This window comes from Rutidosis leptorrhynchoides, chromosome 1 (assembly GCF_046630445.1).
Source record: "Rutidosis leptorrhynchoides isolate AG116_Rl617_1_P2 chromosome 1, CSIRO_AGI_Rlap_v1, whole genome shotgun sequence".
NCBI classification, from domain to species: Eukaryota; Viridiplantae; Streptophyta; class Magnoliopsida; order Asterales; family Asteraceae; genus Rutidosis; species Rutidosis leptorrhynchoides.
In genome coordinates this window covers 80,054,774-80,077,447 of record NC_092333.1, presented here as the reverse complement: position 1 = coordinate 80,077,447, position 22,674 = coordinate 80,054,774, and the positions used below count along the sequence as shown (strand labels likewise).

The 22,674-nt window shown below is 34.9% G+C and overlaps 3 protein-coding genes across 3 annotated transcripts; 2 read left to right on the top strand and 1 right to left on the bottom strand.

Annotated features, from left to right (window-relative positions):
* Window positions 1-3,086: 3,086 nt before the first annotated feature.
* LOC139885967 (protein FAR1-RELATED SEQUENCE 7-like) lies at window positions 3,087-4,613 on the bottom strand. The gene has a single exon (XM_071869713.1). The coding sequence runs from the start codon at window positions 4,611-4,613 to the stop codon at window positions 3,087-3,089; it is 1,527 nt and encodes a 508-aa protein (XP_071725814.1).
* Window positions 4,614-13,078: 8,465 nt separating this feature from the next.
* LOC139885957 (uncharacterized) lies at window positions 13,079-18,120 on the top strand. The gene is made up of 6 exons (XM_071869707.1): window positions 13,079-13,196; window positions 13,338-13,776; window positions 13,924-14,867; window positions 14,975-15,335; window positions 15,479-16,350; window positions 16,460-18,120. Exons 1-6 carry the CDS (start codon window positions 13,079-13,081, stop codon window positions 18,118-18,120), a joined length of 4,395 nt encoding a protein of 1,464 aa, XP_071725808.1.
* A 749-nt stretch (window positions 18,121-18,869) lies between these two features.
* Window positions 18,870-20,895, top strand: LOC139885946 (TGACG-sequence-specific DNA-binding protein TGA-2.1-like). The gene is made up of 8 exons (XM_071869697.1): window positions 18,870-18,908; window positions 19,004-19,054; window positions 19,527-19,586; window positions 19,669-19,746; window positions 19,857-19,884; window positions 19,996-20,267; window positions 20,404-20,649; window positions 20,749-20,895. Exons 1-8 carry the CDS (start codon window positions 18,870-18,872, stop codon window positions 20,893-20,895), a joined length of 921 nt encoding a protein of 306 aa, XP_071725798.1.
* Window positions 20,896-22,674: the final 1,779 nt, after the last annotated feature.

The window sequence follows — 22,674 nt, the reverse complement described above, 5'->3', positions numbered from 1 at the left end:
AAGCTCCGTTTCAAATTCGACCGCTCAAAGAACGACCTTAGGTCATATTTGCCCTTGCTAACTCATAGGAAGGAATAATAGATTTAGGCCCCGCACATATAAATTAAACATTCAGCTTCTCCCGTTGGTATACTGAATTGACGTTTTGCGACCTAACGATACCGCATAAATAAACCGTCCGATTCCGGCATATCATTCGCTATCCTAGTTTCTTTTTTACTATTATCGCATATTGAGGGTTGGGCCAACATGCTACTGTGGTGGAGATATCGATAACGTTTAAGTCACCTCAGAGTCCCATTGCGTTGGAAGGGGTTGAGTGCTTAGGAGATATGGGTATTGACTCAATTATGTTGTTAAGGGGTTTGTTGATGGTACTCGGGACCTATATCCGCAATGATGAGAGTGTGACATGGTAAGTACACTATATTTATTAATGATTCATATATAAGTAAACCATATTAATTAATCTTTAATACATATGTTTGTTTCCGGTACACCAATATTAATTAATGATTAATGCATATGTTTGTTTTCCGTTTAAACTACGGATATGTGATCATTGGATTTTGCTAGTACTTGATCTTATGCATTTCAAAGTGAGCGATTGCCTGGATTTGGTACACATGCCAATAGACTAGAGATTGTTAAATACTTGGAAGATGCCCTTCCCGAATATTTGAGTGCTATAGATTAATGGAGCAAGATCAACCAGGGTTTTATTAATGAGTTTGACAAGCAACAATATGAGCCAGTGGAGGTGCCGAAACAGAGCATCTTACTAGGAGACTGTGGAGTATGGGTTTGCCTACACATGGAGAGGACGCCATCTAGGATATGTGACCCTATCAAAGAAAAGACACAGAAGATAGCCGAGAATTACAGGAGGAGGATGATAGATACCTTCTTAAGGCACGTTTTGATGTATAGATACCCTGACCGCCTATTGATATTGCAAGTCAGATAACCAGTTTAAAGGTGATTCTTGTTAGTATTAGTAGAGGTTAGTTTTAGTTGATGCTTACACACGTTTGGTCTATCTTCTTATTAATAATGGATGTGGTAAACAAAATTAGAAAAACTTGCAGTTCTACAGTAATTTCAGTACATATGAGTTTTTCTATTTAATGAACTTTAGCTGATTTAGATATTGTTTCAATCTCTCTAAATATTCAGTAAAAGTGACAAGATTAAAATAAAAACATTTATTATGATGCAAAAACCTGAAACCTAATTTTAGCCGACCCAACTGGCCCACCATCCTGTGTACTCCAAACCCAAAAAAACAATATTTAAGTCTTGAAATACGAGAAACCGAACTTGACTTATCCTTGTTTAGGGCCATCATTGCCACTCCAAAGCAAGCATCAGTAAAGCAAGGTCTTTGGTAATAGGCAAAGCCCCAAGCAGCTTCATCGGCGTCAAATTCTAGAATTTTTTTTTAAAATAGTAATTTTTTCAAACCAATTTTTAAAAATGGAAACTGAAGCAAAATCGTTGCAATAATGGTAAAACCGAAGTTTGGAACTTCGGTTTTGCCATTTCCGAAGTTTCAAACTTCGGTTTTGGGTGATCTGTCACCAGAAACCCTAAACCGAAGTTTGGAACTTCGGTTTTACCAAATCCGAAGTTCCAAACTTCGGTTTTGGTATTTGTTTTTTTTTTTTTAACACTAATTATATAAATAACTTGGTTTTGATAGTTAATTTACAGTTTCATACGCTAAAATTACTTTAATAATATATAATAACATTACAAACAATAAAATATTAATATTAGTAAGATGCAAATACAAATTTTTTGAACAACACTTTTATTAATATCAGAATAACGGTTACATTTTTTTGAAAATAAAAATACATAATTTAAAACAACACATAGAAATTTAACACATATTTAAATTAGATGCAATGGAAGAGGTTGGTTTTTCACAATTGCTTCGTTTTTGATCATAATCCATTCATCTTCCTCACAAAGATGCTCGAATTTTCCTTTACCTTCATTCCAGAACATCACGCCCGAATGTTCAACCGTTATGTTTTCTTTGAGCCACTCAAACACTTTCGAAATTGTTGTCATCTGACTAACATCCACATTTTGAAAGTACATATATTTGTACCCCCAGTAAAACTTTTTTTGTGTTGAAAACTGTCCATTCCAATAGACATTAATTTGAACAGGAATTGGTGACATGTTTATGTTTACAAAATTAAAATTTATGTTTGGAGAAGGGAGAATAGAGTGATACATCCGTTTGTTGTAATAGATGTCGGTTTATATAGTGTAGTTAAAATTGAAAAACCGACCTTTTAAAGTTCGGTTTCAGTAAAAGCTGCCGAACAGTAAAAGGTAATAGTAAAAGGTAACAATATTGCTTTTTATGACATGTCTAGTACCTGACAAACCGAAGTTTCAAACTTCGGTTTTGCATGCTTTTTTCTGATAGGTCTGAAACCGAACTTTAAAACTTCGGTTATATGTAGATTCGGGATTATAAAAGTGATCTGTGATTGTTTCATAAATACATAACAAAAAATGAATCCGATATACGTATCAATTGACATGTATCATGGTTGTGATTTTGAATGGAATGATGGTAAAACGGAACTCTCTAAAGGGCCTAAAATGACGTTTGATAACGTAGATGTTCGGGGCTTTAATATGGAAAAGTTGAATGAGTTTCTTAGAAGAAAAGCTACCAAAGAATCCACGTTCAATGGACATATACTACTACAAAGCAGGAGCAAGTGAAGCCGAAGCAACGTGCTATGATGAAGAATGGTATTCATTAGTAGGGAAAGCGTGTATACTTTCAGAAAACATCGAGTTGTATGTTTTATTTGGAGTTTTTGAAGATGCACTAGAGTTCGATACGATGTATGATAGTCATGGTGAATACTATTATGCACCTAGACCTTTTATAAATTAAAGTTACTTGTAATAGATTAGTAACTAGAATAAGATTGGTAACATGGCAATATTATTATTTCAACAACACCTTTTTATTCATAAGAAACAAAGTACAAGAAACAAACTACAAGAAACAAAGTACAACAAACTAAATACAACAAATTACTAATGAAAACCTATGGGTTTCTAGTACGTGGACAAGTATTCCTGTTGTGACCTTCAGTTCTGCATATACCACACTTTGGAGCTTGCTTTTCACGTTCATCCATCTGGTTCTTAATACGTTTTGATTGCTTCCGCCCTCTGTGCTTAATCAATCTTGATGGATCGGCCATAATTTTCCATTCTATATGTGTCCAGTAGCTCGCATCTCTTAAAGGATTAAAATGATCGCTATATTGCTCTCTCCATGTAGGAGTTGTATACTTTTTACTGATTTGTTTATTTATATCCTCGTTTAGATGGCTACATACGGAAATGGCATGAGAGCAAGGTAATCTTTGGTGTTGCCAAATACCACATGAACACCTTTTCCTTTTAAACTCCACTGTGTAATCAGTGCCACCCTCACCACTTCTTTGATACGTTGAATGAACCTTGTAGATACCTTGTTCTTCGTGATAACATGTTGTTTTGTAACGTTGAGCTCTTTTTGCCCGTTCGTTAAAGATGTTAAACATGTACTTCGAAAGTGGTGAATTACATATCCTTGCTTCTCGACTTTGGTCGTAGAAGTGTTGTCTGGTGTAATCAAAGGTATATTCGATACACGCTTTGATCGACATCATTCGGGCATGACGGAACAAATTGTTGAGGGACTCAGTAATATTTGTCGTTGTGTTACCCCAACGACTCCTCTGACTGTCCCTATACACAGTCCATTTACCTACATCAGCATCTTGCAAATATTGCCAAGCCTCAACACTAGCTTGTTTGATGGCCCTAAAAGCATTCTTGTACCATATTTGATTTGTTGTTGAACCGACTGTCCAACACAAGTGTTTGAGCGATTTCACTTTAGTGTATTTGCTCAACAAGTTACTACGAATGTGGCGCAAGCAGTACCTATGTTCCCAACCATATGTTTGAGCACCCATTGCATGTAAGATACCTTGGTGTCGATCAGAGATGACACACAACTTTTCGTCTCCAATAACATTTTCTTGGAGCATTTGCAAAAGCCAAGACCAACTTTCGTTACTTTCTTCATCAACTAGGGCAAAGGCAATAGGTAGAATTTGATTGTTAGCATTTTTGGCAACCGCTGTTAACAGTTTACCCTTATAACTACCTTTCAAATGGGTGCCATCGATGCAAATCATTGGAATACACAGTTTAAACGCTTTAATGGCTGGACTGAATGCCCAAAACACAAATTTAAAGGTGGCGAAACCTTCATAAATTTCAGGTCCATTTTCAAACATAACAATTGTGTCTGGATTAGTAGTAACTAATTCATTTATATAATTTGGTAAATGAATAAAGTTACTTTCCCAAGTTCCAAACAATCGTTCGATTGCAATACGCCTAGCGTTCCATGCTTTGCTGTAATGGACATCTACATGCCATGTATTTTTTATTTGGGCTTGGATGTTTTTAACAGGATAAGCAACGTCCACACATATTTGATGTTCAATTTCAGTAGCAATTAAGCTAGCGGTTAAACAACGATTGTTGTTTTCTGATACGTGTCCATAACACATGTGTTCATCTTTCCATTTTGTTATTTTCCATACCTTAGATGATTGTGAGACGAACCACTAACAATCCAGGCACAATGGTATCTTTCTTGTGGACCCTTAAAACTTGAGCTAGTTGTTCTACAATGTGCTTGCCAATAACCCGGCTTGCTTTGTGTAACAACTATTTCTCTATTATGATGTATATTCCATTTTCGAACAGCATAAATAAGTTTGGATTTGTTCTGGAACACCATTCCTTTGGAAACATTACCGATCTCCTTATCATAAAAAACCCATGAAGCTTCTTGGTCGTCATCGTATGGAAAACTATTACTACCCTCACCTGAATTAACAAACCCAAAACGTGAAACTGGGGCAGGTTCCAATTGTGGTTCCACTTGCTCCTCTCTACCTTCGTCACCCGAAACATTATCTTCAATGCTATATTCAGAAACTGTATCGTCGGTTGCAGTAGACATACCATCATCGGGGTCTACTACATTTTCTACTTCGTCTCTTCGTTCTTGTTCATATTCAACAACTGTTGAATGGAGGTTTGATGTTGATGGACCACCCTCTAAAGTTTGAATAAGATCAATATAACCCGAACCTTGGGTGGTTGAAAAAACTTCCTCAAACTGAATTTCAATTTGAGCCTCGTAATTTGGATCATTCTGAGAATAAAAATATATTGTTTCCAAAGTGTTATCATCAGTAAGTTCACTTTTCCATTCATTTCCATTGAAAAGAACCCACAAGAACATTTTTAACGTGTGTGATCTTTGACTCGCACCTACATAATTATACGCCATTTCATTTAACTGCATACAGTTAACCTTGGTTGTCAACACAAAACTCCTTCTAATCGTTGTGTTATCACCAGTAAGCCAACCATTTTGGAATGAAATTTGCCCTCCCCAAAGAAAATGAACCATGAATGGACGAATTATAGACATTTTTTTAATTATTGATGTATGAAACTGATTAAGATTAGTTTGAATTGTGTTGTTGGTATTTGAAACTGACTTTGAAATGCTTGAATTGTGTTCTTGGTGATGTTTGTGTTTGAGTCCATGATAAGGGTGATATAAATAAATGAAAAAAGATGATAAATCAGATTTTGACATGATAGGTTAGCAGGTTTCAGTACATAATTGAGACTAGGGTTGCAGGTTTCAGTCCATAATTGTGACTGGTTATGCAAACTGCAAAACCGAAGTTTGAAACTTCGGTTTTGCTGAAAAGCCTGCAAAACCGAAGTTCCAAACTTCGGTTTAGGGTTTCTGGTGACAGATCACCCAAAACCGAAGTTTGAAACTTCGGAAATGGCAAAACCGAAGTTCCAAACTTCGGTTTTACCATTTTTGCAACGATTTTGCTTCAGTTTCCATTTTTAAAAGTTGGTTTGAAAAAATTACCATTTTAAAAAAAAATCTCAAATTCTATCACTGGATCAGTAAAGGCAAAATGTCCCTTAGACTGATACTAACCCGACGTGTAATCAAGCTCGTCAGATGATGTGTCGCCATTTAACGGAAAGTGACGCCCCTAACCGGGCGTCAAAAACTGACGGAGTAGGGCGTCAGTCGGAGATTTGACCTGCACATCATGTGGCGTGAGATGAAGGGGGACCAATCAAATAATTTACTTTTTGTTTTTTATTTTGTTTTTTGTTATTTATTTATTATTTTCTCACCCAATTTCAATCAGATTTTACCACCTCACCCTCCAAATATTTGACACAAAAACTTGACATTTTGGGTTAACGGGGGTCAAATACAGTCACAGTCAAAAACCCACTTTTTTACCAAAAAGTGCATAATCCGACTCTGACATCACAGTGTTAGAAATAGTCTTAATAGGGTTAGAAATAGTGTTAATAAACTGAAAAACCAAAACGGGAGGTGAGCTATTATGATCGAATCAAAATAATATATAATACTCCAATATATTATATTTTTGGATTATAAGAAACAAATATAATATGTACAATATATAATTATACAATACACAATAAACGAAGGGACAATGAGAACACACCTTTCTTTCTATTCTTTGACTGCATCTTTCTCTTCTTTTTGCTATGATTGTGAATAAGAGGAGGTAAAAGACTCTCCACAAATACAGGTGCGCCAAAATCGATATCGTCTTGCACATATGACATAACCACTCGTCATATGGACTTCCCTTCTTCAGATCTTGCAACCAGCGCACGACATCGTTCTTATTCTCCCAATCATCGTGCCCGACTGTTGCCCAAGAACCCTTTACATTGAAATCGTTGATTTTCCATAAGTTTTTTTGGAAGCCATTCCTGACCAAATATCCATAGAAATTCTTCTATAGTTCCTACTAAACAAGTAATTGTAATTGTTGTATGTAATTGTGAAGATTACATGGATATTTATAAGGGAATTGATCCGTACACCACCTCAAATTTGCCATACACCACCAAATAAATTATTTAGACATTTATACCCTTCGTTTAGTGGTGTATAACAAATTTGATAGTGTAAAAGAAAGGGTAAAAATGTCTAAATAATTTATTTGATGGTGTATGGCAAATTTGCAAAAAGCTGTATTTAAAACGTATTTTTACAAAAACGTATTTTTCTTGCATCTCCTTTAACTTTCTTTTCAGCAGCTTCTTCGGCAAGCTTTTTTACTACGGATCAACCCCTTATTTATAAAGTGATACAAGGGACAAATAACATGCATATTTATAAAGTGATACAAGGGACATATAACAAATATGTCAGAAGTTGTTATAACAACTTGTACTATCTAATTATCTAGACTAATATTATGTGATCAGAGGTTGTTATAACAACTTGTAGATTGTTATAACAACTTGTACTATCTAATATCTGATATCTAGACTAATAGTTCCAAACATGGGCATTCAGAGCGACACATAAAAGATTGATACGTCACATCATTATCAGGTTGCGGGATTTCTTAAATTTATTTTCGATTAAATCAGAAGAAAGAATAACCTTATTCTCATTTCGTTCCATCATTAACCAGTGAAGCGCCCTGTTACATAACACACCAACGCTACTAAAATGACTATACTTCACTTGCCCAACAAGTTTCCAAACACTCAATTTCAAATTCAGAACGTGAAAATGTGTTACATTCTCACTTTTCATAAACTCGATTATAACCATATAGTCATTCATACCACAATCGTAGCCAAAACCCCAACATAAGGAACTTTCCGCATAACAATATAAACTGATAGCGCGATTAGGACATTGGTGGTGATTTCTAAGTTTTTTACTTGTCTAGTTAAAGGATTGAGTAACAGCAAATCAGTATTGGCAATCATGACGCATATCAAGCCATTCGAAGCACCAAGAAGTTGACAACGAAAGTAAACATTATAGAACCACGAACTGGATTCAAATTGAAAATAAGAGACGGGTGAATCAGGCATAACAACCCTTCGATATAAGGCTTTGACTTTTATGTTATCATTGTGGTCATCATCATCGTTGTTGCAGCTACGGTTGAGATGATTTTCGATAAAACGAGTGTCATTTATCAAAGAAAACCATGATTTACATACACTCTTACATATGATCATATCCTCAACATCTAACTTTATCAATATCTTCTCATAGATGTCAGCTTGCTACAGCACTGTCATGGAGTTTAAACCCTAGTAGATATATGGGATGAGTGCAAGAGCTTTTTGACTTGGAGATGTCTTAGACCTACCTTTTATTTTAAATAATCTAAATTTACGTTTATGATTTCAGATTTTAAGTTTTAATAGAGACACCAATTGCAGTGGATTTAGACATTGTCATTTATTGTAATAAGGTTTTTTTTTTTTTTTTTTTTTTTTTTTGCAAAAATACGAAAACTCATATAAAAACGGAAAAACGTGTTCGAATAGAAAACTTCTTCAACAAAGAATACAACGAGAGAAAACTCCGATGAAGCTCGATCCTAGAGAGCGGCAACCTTACAAACTATCTATACCGAACCTCATCTTATCCGTACCGAACCAAAATCCGAAACTAATTAGGATAACTACAAACCGGAAAAAATACAACATTATGAACCAACTATCAAACTTAACAAAGACACCGAACTCAAAACAAAAACTACCCTAGGAGAAACGAAGCCGAGACCAACAAGATCAATTATCTTTGATAAAAACGCCGAATTCTTCCATCTCGGCACCTTGAACCAATTTCTTCTTCCTTTTTTTGTTAATATTTGTTTTTGAGCGGTGTATTAAGGATCTCGAGAGAATTAATACGTAAAAAAATCCAATACGCTCTCATCGCCATGTTCGTCAGCATTTCGTCAAAATCAGCGAAAGCCTCTTTAGTCATTTTTCCATTCTCGAATGCCGAAGAACCGCCTTTGTTACCCGCAACCGTTGAGACACCCCTCTTGACATCCAAGCCTCCCATAAAAAAATTTGAATTGCTTCCCCGTAATCCACATCTTCAAGGTTATCCTTGAGCTTATAAGAACCTGAGGTGTACGCCTCGTTCGTCGTCTTTCTTGATCTCGAAACAAGTTCACCAATTAGACTTCTTGAAACATTTCTAATCAAAACATACCACGATTTACAAAAACCATCGCAAGAAGGAACCTCGCAATCGCAATAATATCTACCGCTACGTCCAACCAACACCTGCAATGGCTTGTCTCCATTCAGTTCCTTCTTGCTAATAGCCAACAATTGTTCTTTCTTTCTCTTCTCCCTCTTGAATCGCACCAATCTTTCCGCGAACGTAAGATTGTCTTCGTTTGGATCCGAGTCTGGAAACAGATAAGTGGCAACAGCAGGAATTTGGTCCTGATCAGGCCCAACCCTCGGCCCATCAAAAACAGAAACTGGGTTAGGAAACATAACAGTAGCATTTGGCCTTGCAGCAACAGTTTCTGGATCTGAATTAATAGCAGCTGTCTTGGTGGTACTTCGGTTCAGATTGCACTTTTTCTTTTCAATCTTTAAGTTGATTGTTGTGATGGGATCGGTTTTTACTTGTTTAAACCAAGACGCATTAAAATCTTTGCGAGTTGCTTAACTATGCTCTGTTCCAACCTTTTACGTTCTCTGTTAACCATTGACCCAAATCACTTAAACGAGTAGACCTCAAAAATATTAGCCTTTTGGTTAGTCATCCACATCATTCCTTAATCTCAGTTTCTTGTTATTATGAAACAAGATATGGAAGATTAAGAAAAGTGGTGTGTTTTTTATTCATTGTGTTTAAAATTGACGTTTGTGTTCTTATTTGAAGTTTTAGAAAACTAGTTTAGGACACGTGAATTCACAGGTTCTATCAAAAAAATAAATATAAAAATTACACATAATAATCATATACGCAAACCTTAAATCAAACAACTGATATTATAACCCAAGTTTGGAGTTCAGACAAAAGACAACTTCATCAAATTAAGTAGGCCACAAGTGAAATACAAACAATTGTACCAAACCATATTATTTATTACTATTATAAATAAGACAAATTTACCTATCACTTAGTCCCTTCGACCCGCCCATATTGCCACACCTATATGTAGTTTCAATATGGTAGATAATTTCAAAATTATGTTTAGTAGTTACCAGAACTCCTATTTTTTAGAAGTAAGATTATCTTTCTTTTCAATTATCACATTCTATTACTATTAATTTACTATCATTATTATACCAATCAATCAATCACATTATTTTTCATCCAATAAATCGAATTACCTCGAAAAAGTCTCTTAGCTCGGGGATCTCATATATCTTCTGGTCATGGAAACGTGCTTTGTGTAAAAAAAGTAATTAACTCGCATATGAAGGAAATAAATACTTCATAATAACATTATTGGGCTCTTCTATAACACATGTTTCTACTATAACTTTTTAAAAACATGTAAAAAAAATCATCAAGCCTGCAATGGCCAACGATAATCTTCCAAAATCATATTAAAATATATTTTAGACAATTTAAATTGTATAAGTGTTACCTGCTCAATCTAAGGTCGGTTCCTTCTCTTATTCCGTGTTCTTACAGCAACTTATAAATAAATAGTACTCCAAAAATAGTAAATTAGTAGATATTATTGTAACATTATTGAAACTCAGAGATGCATATAAACCTTATATATGTAAAATTAAAATATTATCATGAACAAAACAATAAAAGAGAGAACTTTTTAAAAACCACTTTGAAGGAGCCCAACTGCATAAGTTGAAATCATGTTTTCATGATGACTTGTACATACAGTTTTCGTTACCTAAGATGTAGAGGGCGCATAACTGGCTTGTACATACACTTTTGTTGATAATGATGATGATTATTGGTAAAAATCAGTCTATTACACCTCTTATAAACTGATTTTGGGTAAAGAAAGAGTTAAGAGTTCTTTTTAATTGGAATAGTGATGTTTTGATATGCTTGATATATGTGGACGTGGGTGGCTTATTGGACGGGTTAAAACTATGTTGAAGCAAACAAGGATCCATATTAATTTAGATACTACAATCTCAACATCGATGATCAAGCAAAAGAAGCGTTTCATGGTAATTATATACAATGAGTACATACCCTTCATCCTCCATCCCTATCTTAGTGACACGTTCTGGGTCGGGTTTAAAAACATAAAGTCCATCCCGCTGCTTATCGTAATCTCTCATAGTAATTATAGGTGTGCCACTCTTTGTGAATCCCATAACCCCGTATCCTAACATATTTGATGGTGTAATAATGTTGTATACCTTCGTAAACCACACACCATTTTTCATCATCATCCATACATCACACACTACTTTACCGATTTCCGATCTTGAATGTTTAAGTACCACAAGAGAGTCTCTTAGTTTGGAGATCTCATATTCGGGATGTGCTATAAAAGTCGGGATGCCAATCACCGTAAATTCTTCACTTGTCAAATCAAATGAAACAATCATATAAACTTCCCGAAAGCTACCATCTTTTGCATCAATAATTGAGTCTGTAGCTTTCCAATAGATATTTCTATTTATAACTACGACACTACCTGGATCAAGTGTAACAGTTCCCCTGCTCAAATTGTTACAAATATTCCTCCAACGGGCTGAAAGTGTATAAATTTTTACAAGCCACGTCAGACCATCAAGATTGGTAATCCTAACTAGTTTTGGGTCACGAGTCACATGACAAACTCCAAAATAAACATTGTCGTATGAAAGATTATCGATAAGCGTTGGAACCTTAATAGCAGCCATTTTTCTAATTGATGGATTCCAAATAACATACATATTTTTGGTACAACCATCAGTGTAATATCTACAACGCAGCAGAACAAACCGTGGGAGCTACCTAGAATTCCATGAATAATAATTTCCCTCGGAAGCATAGGAACAATAATTTGACCAACCAAGAAAGTGTCATCATGATCTACAAACGACATATAATTGTCGTTATAAGAGGACTCTTTTAGGTACGATACAAGTAAAAGATGATGTTGAATATGGTGGATTCCGTAACTAGCAATAAACTTGACAGCAAGACTTTTTAAGATTTTTATTTGGATATCAAAAGGGATGTGCTCTGACATTGATCTGCTTTGGTTAAGTTTTGGTTATGGAAATGAGATTAATTTGTCGTCGGAGTTTTTTATTTTGGTTGCGCTGCCTGCTTTTTCTTCGTTTATACGAATTAACGTGATAGCAACCCTAGATTCAATGAACTGAAAGCCCGTTTAGGCCCAATTTTCTTATACAACTTGACCAGCATGTTCACCTAATGTTTGGGAAGAAAATTTTTAAAAAATGAAAAAAAAAAAAAAAAAATTACCTTTTCCTTCCCCTAAAAATTACAATACGTTGGAAGAAACTCGATAGCACAGTGACTTACAGTATTGCTTGTCAATTTTGGATTCAAGTTTTTCTGACCAGGGTATGCACCAGTTTAACAATCTATCTGCATATGCTTACTGATTAAACCAAAATCGTTATGTGTGCTTAGATTTCGGGTTTGAGTGCTTAATTTGGAAAAAAGACTAGGTTGGTTGTTTTAACTCCAATAATTGTGCAAACCCCGATTTGGAATCTGGATTCCAAGGGCGTAAAACAACCAAGTGGATTAACCTTATTCGATCGGAATCGAATAAGTTAATATCTTAGTGTGGATTAACTCGGACGGTGATCGGAGCACCGGTCGGAATTAAGTTAACGACTGGAGTAACGTTATCGCAATTGATTTTGGCAGAGTAACGTTTATGCATCCAGTGTTGTCCTGATGAATGATTTCACTTGCATATTTATAGATGTTATGGAGGGAATGATGACGTGGCACATGTCCCTTTCATGGTTGTAACAAACTTTGTCAATCCCGAGGGATGACGTGGCACCTGTCCCTTTCATGGGGAATAACATATCCTAACGAACTCCCCTAGATTTGCAGGCTGATGTGGCATACAACTTGCTTGCATGCTCGCTCCGTCACCGAGTGGTCATTCCGGGACGAGGTGCCTGTTCCGGGGCGATGTGGCATACGACTTGCCTGCATGCTTGCTCTGTGGTGATGTACTCTTGTTCCGGGACAACGTGCTTGTCCCGGGAGTGTACTCGTGTCGGTTTATTGGACCGAGATGGTGGTGTCGGTAAGTTGATACCGGTTACGACATTACGATGCTCTCAGTCCAACCGGGAATACACCATGGTAAATACATTATCTTTCAACAAGTTAAACTCTTCAAATTCTTGGATTTTTTTTTCCTAACATGGATTTTGTTTACAAACAGAGTATAGAGACATAGGTGATCCTGAATACATTTGTAATGATTGTCATGCGAGGTTGTGGAAATCAGAGGCACAACGTGGAAATAAATTTTTGCGAAAAAAGGTTTACTCACTTTGTTGTTATAATGGAAAAGTTGAATTACCAAAACTCAATCAACCACCTCATTTACTGCTACAACTTTTGAGAGGTGATTCCAAAACAAGTAAGAATTTTATTGAGAATGTCAGACGATATAATATGATGTTTAGCTTTACATCGATGGGCGGTAAACTTGACTATAAAGTAAATTCTGGTAATGCTCCTTTTGTATACCGTATGCATGGTCAAAACTATCATTTGTGCGGCAGCTTACTACCTCAAGATGGTGAAGATCCTAGATTTTGTCAACTTTACATTTACGACACTTATAATGAGGTGGACCACCGGATAAATGCTCATGGGTTCGGATCTATTCCAACTTTAACATTCTTTTAAACTTTATTTTATGCAATTATACGTGTATTTTATGAACAAATTTGCTTAATTGTATCTGTGTAATTTATATTGAATGTTTACTAATCAATATGATCTCGACTATTATCTAACAGTAATTCAAACAAAGCAAAGCCAAAGAACACGCGTACTGACATTGATAAATCCATTGTATTTCAACTAAAGGGTCTATTGGATATTACGAATCCTTTAGTTGAACAATTCCGGCAGGCCAGAGATAGGTTTGACATGAATTCATCTGAACCTATACGTCTTAAGATAATAGGCAGTAGAAGCAAGGATGGACGTACACATAATCTACCAACAGCCCATGAAGTTGCCGCTTTGATAATAGGTGATATAGATGGCACGACTGACAAAAGAGACATAATAGTCGAAACTAAATCAAAGCGATTAGAACGTATCAGTGAGTTACATCCTTCTTATCTTGCACTACAGTACCCCTTATTATTTACATACGCAGAAGATGGATATAGGCCAAACATTTATCATAAAGGTGTTGAAATAGAAGATGCAGTTGGTCACGCACGTCTTACTATACGAGAGTTCTTCGCATATCGTCTGCAGTTTAGAGATTCTGAAACTTCATTATTATTAATTTCTCGGACACTCTTACAGCAGTTTCTTGTCGACGCTTATACAATGGTTGAAAATACGAGGTTGAATTACATACGTAACAATCAGAAGGCATTCAGATGTGCACAAATTTCAAGTCTTCATGATGCTCAAGAATCTGGACAATATGATGTCTCAATCATGGGAACAAGGATTACGCTTCCATCTTCTTATACTGGTGGTCCTAGGTATATGAGACAAAATTACTTGGATGCCATGGCTATTGTTAGGGCTTACGGATATCCATCTCTCTTCATTACATTCACGTGCAATCCTAACTGGCCGGAAATACTTAGGTATCTGGCCCCACTAAACTTGAAACCCGAAGACAGACCGGATATCAGTACACGCGTTTTTAAAATCAAGTTGGATTCGCTCATTCATCAGATTAGGGATGAGAAGTTGTTTGGTCAAGTTATTGGAGGTAATTGTAACTTTAAACACAATTTTATTCAAGATATTTTACTAATCATATATTTACTAAATGTTGATCATACATGATTTAATTGTATTTTTCGTAAATACTTGCAGAATTGTACGTAATCGAATTCCAAAAACGAGGTCTACCACACGCTCATATATGCTTATTCATAGACAGAAAAGATAGAAGCCCTAATGTAAATGATATAGACGATGTGATATGTGCTGAAATCCCAAATAAAGATGATGAACCTGAATTATACCAGCTTGTCTCAGATTTTATGATGCATGGACCTTGCGGGCCAGAACACCCATCTATGCCATGTATGAAAGGTGTTGTTAAAAAATGTTCCAAACGTTTTCCAAAAGATTTTACAAATGAGACGCACTTTGACCCTGAAGGATATCCATTGTATAGGAGACGTGATGATGGTAATTTTATCATGAAATCAGGCGAGAAACTAGACAACAGGTTACAAACCACCAAACTTTATATTATTAAAATTCGTAAACTTAATTTACCTATCTCATTAAATTTTTGAATTTTTCTACACTATAATTGTATTAAGCATACTTCATACACACTTCTTTTTGTGTTGTTCATTTTCATAACAGACATGTCGTTGGCTACAACAAGACTCTGCTAAAACAATATCAAGCACATATCAATGTGGAGTGGTGTAATCAGATCGGATCCATTAAATACTTATTCAAATATATCAACAAGGGTCCAGACCGATTAACTGTTGGATTTGTGAAAAACAACTCTTCAAGTTCTACCAATAATCCCTCAAAAAGTAATGATGAGATTGCTGAATATTACAGCTGTCGTTATATTTCAGCATGTGAGGTAGCATGGCGGTTGTTTGAATACGAGATTGTACACAGAACACCAGCTGTTTATAGACTCTCCTTTCACTTACCCGACCAACAACCGATTGTGTTTGATGCAGAATCAGTCATGGAAGTTGTACTTAATAAACCATCTGTTGGTGCATCACAGTTTTTAGAGTGGATGAACCGTAATAGGATTGATCCAGAAGCACGCCAGTACACTTACATTGAATTTCCTCGCCATTATGTATGGAATGGACCCGCCAGAAAGTGGACTAAACGTAAAGAGGGTAGAGTTGTTGGTCGAATGCATTTTGTACCACCAAAATCAGGTGAATGCTATTACTTACGTATCCTTCTTAACAAAGTGAAAGGGCCAACTTGTTATGAGGACATACGCACAGTAAATGGAACCCTCTACAATACTTTTAAGGAAGCATGCTACGCTATGGGTCTATTAAATGACGATAAAGAATACATTGCTTCTATCAAAGAGACCCATCAGTGGGCTTCCGGTGAATTTTGTAGATCCTTGTTTGTCTCCTTGATAACTTCAGACAGTATTTCATGCCCTGATCGGGTATGGAAAGAAACATGTAACCTACTTTCAGATGATTTGAACCATGAATGCCCTGAACAACTTAGATCTAATGGTATCAACTATTAATTCAGTATCTTCTGAATAATTTTATTCACTAGAATAGTCATTATGATAGTATACAACCATCTAATTTTTTTTACTTAACCTTTAATGTTTCTCAGATCCAGAAATTTTGAAGAAGGTGTTGCACAACATTGCTCTTGCGAAAATAGAAAGGCAGTTAAACAGTTGTGGGTCCACTTTGAGAAACATACCAAATATGCCTTTCCCGGATTATGAGTTTATTCAACAATCGTGTAACATGCTTATTCAAGATGAGTTGGCATATGACAGAGCTGCTCTACAGGAGGAACACCACACTTTGCACTCAACATTGACCCCTGAACAGAAAATTGCTTATGACACAATAATTGATTCAATTGAAAAGGATGATGGTGGTCTTTTTTTCCTTTATGGTTATGGAGGCACTGGGAAGACATTTGTCTGGAAGACTCTTGCAGCAGCTGTACGTTCACGTGGTGATATTGTTATAAATGTCGCTTCTAGTGGTATTGCAGCATTACTTTTAACAGGAGGACGCACTGCACACTCACGGTTTGCAATACCTATTAACGTACTTGAAGATTCTTTTTGTAAAATACAACCCGATAGTGATTTGGCTGCATTATTAAACCAAGCAAAATTAATAATTTGGGATGAGGCACCGATGATGCACAGGCATTGTTTTGAGGCATTTGATAGGACAATGCGAGACATCATTAAAGTCGAAGGCAGGGATTGTAGTTCCTTACCGTTTGGTGGTAAGGTTGTTGTTTTCGGAGGCGATTTTAGACAGATCCTGCCTGTTATTCAAAGAGGAACCCGTGCTGAAATTGTAGATGCATCACTACATTCTTCCCATTTATGGAATAAATGCAAAGTCTTGAGGTTAACTAAGAACATGCGGCTTAGAAGTGACAATGATAATTCTGAAATCAATGATTTACGCGCATTTGCTGACTGGATTTTAAAAATTGGTGAAGGGAGATTAAATGAGCCAAATGATGGTGAAGCTGAGATTGAATTCCCAAATGAGCTTTTGCTAAAATCTGGCTCAAACGCCGTCGAAACTATTGTTAGTTCAACATACCCGTCACTTCATGATCACTTAACAGATCCTCAATTCTTTCAAGATAGAGCCATACTTGCTACAACAAATGAAGAAGTAGACTCCATAAACGAGCATATTTTATCAAACATACCGGGTGCAGAAAGAGTATACTACAGCTCTGATAGTCTATGTCCTGATGAGGAAAATGACGTATTTGCACAACAATTATACTCAACGGAAACTCTAAATACGCTCAAAGTCCCAGGTGTTCCTAACCATGTTCTTGCTTTGAAACCAGGAGTTCCGATAATGTTACTTCGTAACATTGACCAAACAAAAGGATTGTGCAATGGGACAAGACTACAAATTGAAAGGTTAGGTGAACATACCATTGAAGCGCGGATTATTACTGGACATTGCTTTGGTAACCTCACCTATATACCAAGAATGATTGTTGCTCCATCTGACAATAAGATTGCAGTCAAGTTTCAACGAAGACAATTTCCAGTAACAGTTTGCTATGCAATGACCATCAATAAAAGTCAAGGTCAATCACTATCTAATGTTGGATTATACCTACGAAAACCGGTATTCACTCATGGTCAATTGTATGTAGCAGTTTCTCGTGTCACTACAAAAAAGGGATTAAAAGTCATCATAATGGATGACGATGGGAAAGATTCAAATATAACCAAAAATGTTGTATACAAGGAAGTCTTGAGACGTATTTGAGTTATATGTATATGTCTTATGTTTTTTGATCAATTATTTTTATTTATTATATGTTTGTTAACTCAAGAACTTTTCAATTTGTTACCAACCAAAACATACATAAAGTCTTTAGATTTTGTTAACATTTGTTCAAGTAAAGTCTAAATGGGCGTGATCATTTTGTAGCAACATGTATCGTATGGAAAATCAAATGGAGCAGACAAAATATAACCAATTTAAAGCCTGTATATGGACTGAAAAATCTTTGGCCCAAGCCAGAAATTACAATGGGCTTTGTTAGTCCATAAATTTATATAAAGAAGGCACAGAAAATTAAAATCACAAGTATCTAGCGTATATAGTTGGAGAAGAAGTTATGCATGTTTAGTACACTTGAAAAAAAAAAAAGGTATAATGTTTCGGATATACTTCAACTTATAATACCCGTTTTATTATTTAGATATCTGTTTCACAAGATGAACATCGATAGAATAATCAACACAATCTCTTATACTTCTAATTTAATTTCCGAAATTTATGGCTAATAGTAGCAAAAATCGGATATACTTTTAAGTTGTACATATCATGTTTTTTTTTTCCAAATATTTTGTTTCTAAAAATCAATGACAGTCGGATGGAGCATTTTCGGCTGGAATTAAGGAATATATATGTTACAAAATAAAATAAAAAGGGAACGAAGTATATAAAGCAAAAAAACCTCAACCGTAAAACAATACAGGCTGCTTATCATAAACAATAAAAGATAAACAATGGTTGCAAATACAGACGTGGTACAAGAACAAGAAAAGGTAAATGTCTTCTGCAATTTATAACATATTCGATTACTGTATTGAATCCGTTGTGTATAGTGATCCCTGGAGTTATCTTTAACTGTCTGATATAGTTTGCATACCCTGTAACAATGGCGGAGCTACATGGAGATGAGGGTGGGCCTGTGACACCACTCATCAGTCCAAATGCTCACAGGCTATACATATTCTTGCAGTGAAAATTTAAGAATAGTTGTTGGGTGACACCAGTTGACCTTCTTAGGACCTCATTCTATTATTATTAAAGCCCAAAACTTTGATGAAAAGATCCAATAGATGATGAAAGTCAAAAAGGCCCAATACCCACCAACAATTATCACTAATAAGTACGGAGCAATAACCAAATACTCCGTAATATCAATTTATGAAAAACCAACGTTGCATAAGTCAGTTAACAATTAGATTTTGTTTAAATATATGTAATTCACAAACTCTTTTGATAGTGGCTGTCTTTAACTAATGTTGTATATTTAAATGTATTTATCCTGAGTCAATGCATTGAAATTACGTGTGACATCTTAATATAGTTCATAATGCATGTTCACAGTTTAAACCAAATATACAATCATGAATAATATGTTGTCTACATTTTCTCAGATAGAAAAGAAAAAAGCTAAGAATAGAGAAGCAGTTATGAAACACCGCCTCAAAAAGCAGGTTTTATGTAGTTAATTGACAATAGAATTTGTTAAATAGAAAACGCTATAACTAACATGCTATTAGCTTTTTATAAATGTAGACATACTTGAATAAGTTGGAGCTTAAAGTTATACAACTAAACAAGGATATACAACTGAAAAACGAACAACTACATCAGGTACTTTTACTAATATATGCTTGGAAGAATTATTGTAAATCTAAATCATATTTTTTGATTCATCTTTTATTCAATCTAATATTTGTAATCTAAATTCATATATATTACAGGTTGCCAACCAGCAAGACATCAATCGTGGTAGAACTTAATTAAAATCTATTATTTTCAATTTAACTTCATTTTTTGTAGAACTGCTTAACTAACTATTATTAGCGTCTTCATATTAACTTGTTATAATTTTTCATGAAGATCCAATTAACTTCAACAAACAATATAATGATTGGTTTGTTGAACATCATCAACGTATATTACACCTTCGTAGAAGATTGATTGGAGAATTCGTTGAAGACGACATTCTACCGATTGTCGAAAACATATTATCACAATTCTATACTATATTCAATATTAAAAAAAATGCTGCAAAAGTTGATGTCTTTAGTATTCTTTATGGTACATGGATGTCTCCTGCTCATCTGTCTACAATGTGGGTTGGTGGATTCCGTCCAACTGATATGCTAAAGGCAAGTACACGAGACTTTTACTTTAACTATTTTACTATTAATTATTAATTATAATATATAAACTGCTCAACTTAACACCTTTACAATACTTTAAATTCTATATTAACAACAATTATCTAATGTTTGTCTGTGGCAGTTAATCAGCAACCATATCGAGATTTATGGACCTCAAATTGAAAAAATGAAATTTTTGAATTCTGATATTATGAACGAAGAGATTGCACTAACTACAAAGTTTACAAATTTAGAAGCCAACATTTCAAATACTTTAACTGGCAAAGAATTTGTGAATAAAGGTGATGAAGCAGCAATGTCAAGTTATGCCAACTCTATGTCATCTTTAGTCGGAAAGTTTACTATTATGCACAACTTTTTGAATGAGGTATTATAAATAATAAACATTTTACTTTTTATAAATTTTATGAATAATTATACAACTACATGCATATGCTACAAAATATATTGTTTAAACACATGATAGGCTGACGAGTTACGCCAAAAGACAATATCAGGGATGCACAAAGTACTAACAACAAGACAGAGAGTTACTGCATTATTCGCAATTCATGATCACCTCAAACGATTGTCTACATTGTCGAATATGTTGCTAAGTACAACGACGATTTGAGATGAGCATCGACAACTATTGAGTCAATATCTTTCAACTACCTCAACAAATAAAAAAATTTTTATTTATATGCAACATGTTTCGTTTATTTGTAATAATTTTCATAGATTTTCATACTATTATAATTTGCAGCGGGTAAAAAACATTACATGGTATTTTGTTACTATACTTTGTTAACAAATATTTCTGTCGTATTTAACACATTCTTTATCTTTTAAAATCATAACTACATAAACCCGCGATTTCGCGGGTCTTTAACTAGTTCTATTACTATTAATTTACTATCATTATTATACCAATCAATCAATCACATTATTTTTCATCCAATAAATCGAATTACCTCGAAAAAGTCTCTTAGCTCGGGGATCTCATATATCTTCTGGTCATGGAAACGTGCTTTGTGTAAAAAAAGTAATTAACTCGCATATGAAGGAAATAAATACTTCATAATAACATTATTGGGCTCTTCTATAACACATGTTTCTACTATAACTTTTTAAAAACATGTAAAAAAAATCATCAAGCCTGCAATGGCCAACGATAATCTTCCAAAATCATATTAAAATATATTTTAGACAATTTAAATTGTATAAGTGTTACCTGCTCAATCTAAGGTCGGTTCCTTCTCTTATTCCGTGTTCTTACAGCAACTTATAAATAAATAGTACTCCAAAAATAGTAAATTAGTAGATATTATTGTAACATTATTGAAACTCAGAGATGCATATAAACCTTATATATGTAAAATTAAAATATTATCATGAACAAAACAATAAAAGAGAGAACTTTTTAAAAACCACTTTGAAGGAGCCCAACTGCATAAGTTGAAATCATGTTTTCATGATGACTTGTACATACAGTTTTCGTTACCTAAGATGTAGAGGGCGCATAACTGGCTTGTACATACACTTTTGTTGATAATGATGATGATTATTGGTAAAAATCAGTCTATTACACCTCTTATAAACTGATTTTGGGTAAAGAAAGAGTTAAGAGTTCTTTTTAATTGGAATAGTGATGTTTTGATATGCTTGATATATGTGGACGTGGGTGGCTTATTGGACGGGTTAAAACTATGTTGAAGCAAACAAGGATCCATATTAATTTAGATACTACAATCTCAACATCGATGATCAAGCAAAAGAAGCGTTTCATGGTAATTATATACAATGAGTACATACCCTTCATCCTCCATCCCTATCTTAGTGACACGTTCTGGGTCGGGTTTAAAAACATAAAGTCCATCCCGCTGCTTATCGTAATCTCTCATAGTAATTATAGGTGTGCCACTCTTTGTGAATCCCATAACCCCGTATCCTAACATATTTGATGGTGTAATAATGTTGTATACCTTCGTAAACCACACACCATTTTTCATCATCATCCATACATCACACACTACTTTACCGATTTCCGATCTTGAATGTTTAAGTACCACAAGAGAGTCTCTTAGTTTGGAGATCTCATATTCGGGATGTGCTATAAAAGTCGGGATGCCAATCACCGTAAATTCTTCACTTGTCAAATCAAATGAAACAATCATATAAACTTCCCGAAAGCTACCATCTTTTGCATCAATAATTGAGTCTGTAGCTTTCCAATAGATATTTCTATTTATAACTACGACACTACCCGGATCAAGTGTAACAGTTCCCCTGCTCAAATTGTTACAAATATTCCTCCAACGGGCTGAAAGTGTATAAATTTTTACAAGCCACGTCAGACCATCAAGATTGGTAATCCTAACTAGTTTTGGGTCACGAGTCACATGACAAACTC

Excerpts from the sequence above, each read along its gene's own strand:
- LOC139885967 (XM_071869713.1), bottom strand. The coding sequence starts at position 4,613 with ATGTGTTATGGACACGTATCAGAAAACAACAATCGTTGTTTAACCGCT.
- LOC139885957 (XM_071869707.1), top strand. The coding sequence starts at position 13,079 with ATGTGGCATACGACTTGCCTGCATGCTTGCTCTGTGGTGATGTACTCT. Across the intron at positions 14,868-14,974 it reads GTTTGGTCAAGTTATTGGAG|AATTGTACGTAATCGAATTC; the intron begins GTAATTGTAACT and ends AAATACTTGCAG. Across the intron at positions 15,336-15,478 it reads GGCGAGAAACTAGACAACAG|ACATGTCGTTGGCTACAACA; the intron begins GTTACAAACCAC and ends TTTTCATAACAG.
- LOC139885946 (XM_071869697.1), top strand. The coding sequence starts at position 18,870 with ATGGTTGCAAATACAGACGTGGTACAAGAACAAGAAAAG. Across the intron at positions 18,909-19,003 it reads TGGTACAAGAACAAGAAAAG|TTTGCATACCCTGTAACAAT; the intron begins GTAAATGTCTTC and ends TGTCTGATATAG. Across the intron at positions 20,650-20,748 it reads TGCACAACTTTTTGAATGAG|GCTGACGAGTTACGCCAAAA; the intron begins GTATTATAAATA and ends AACACATGATAG.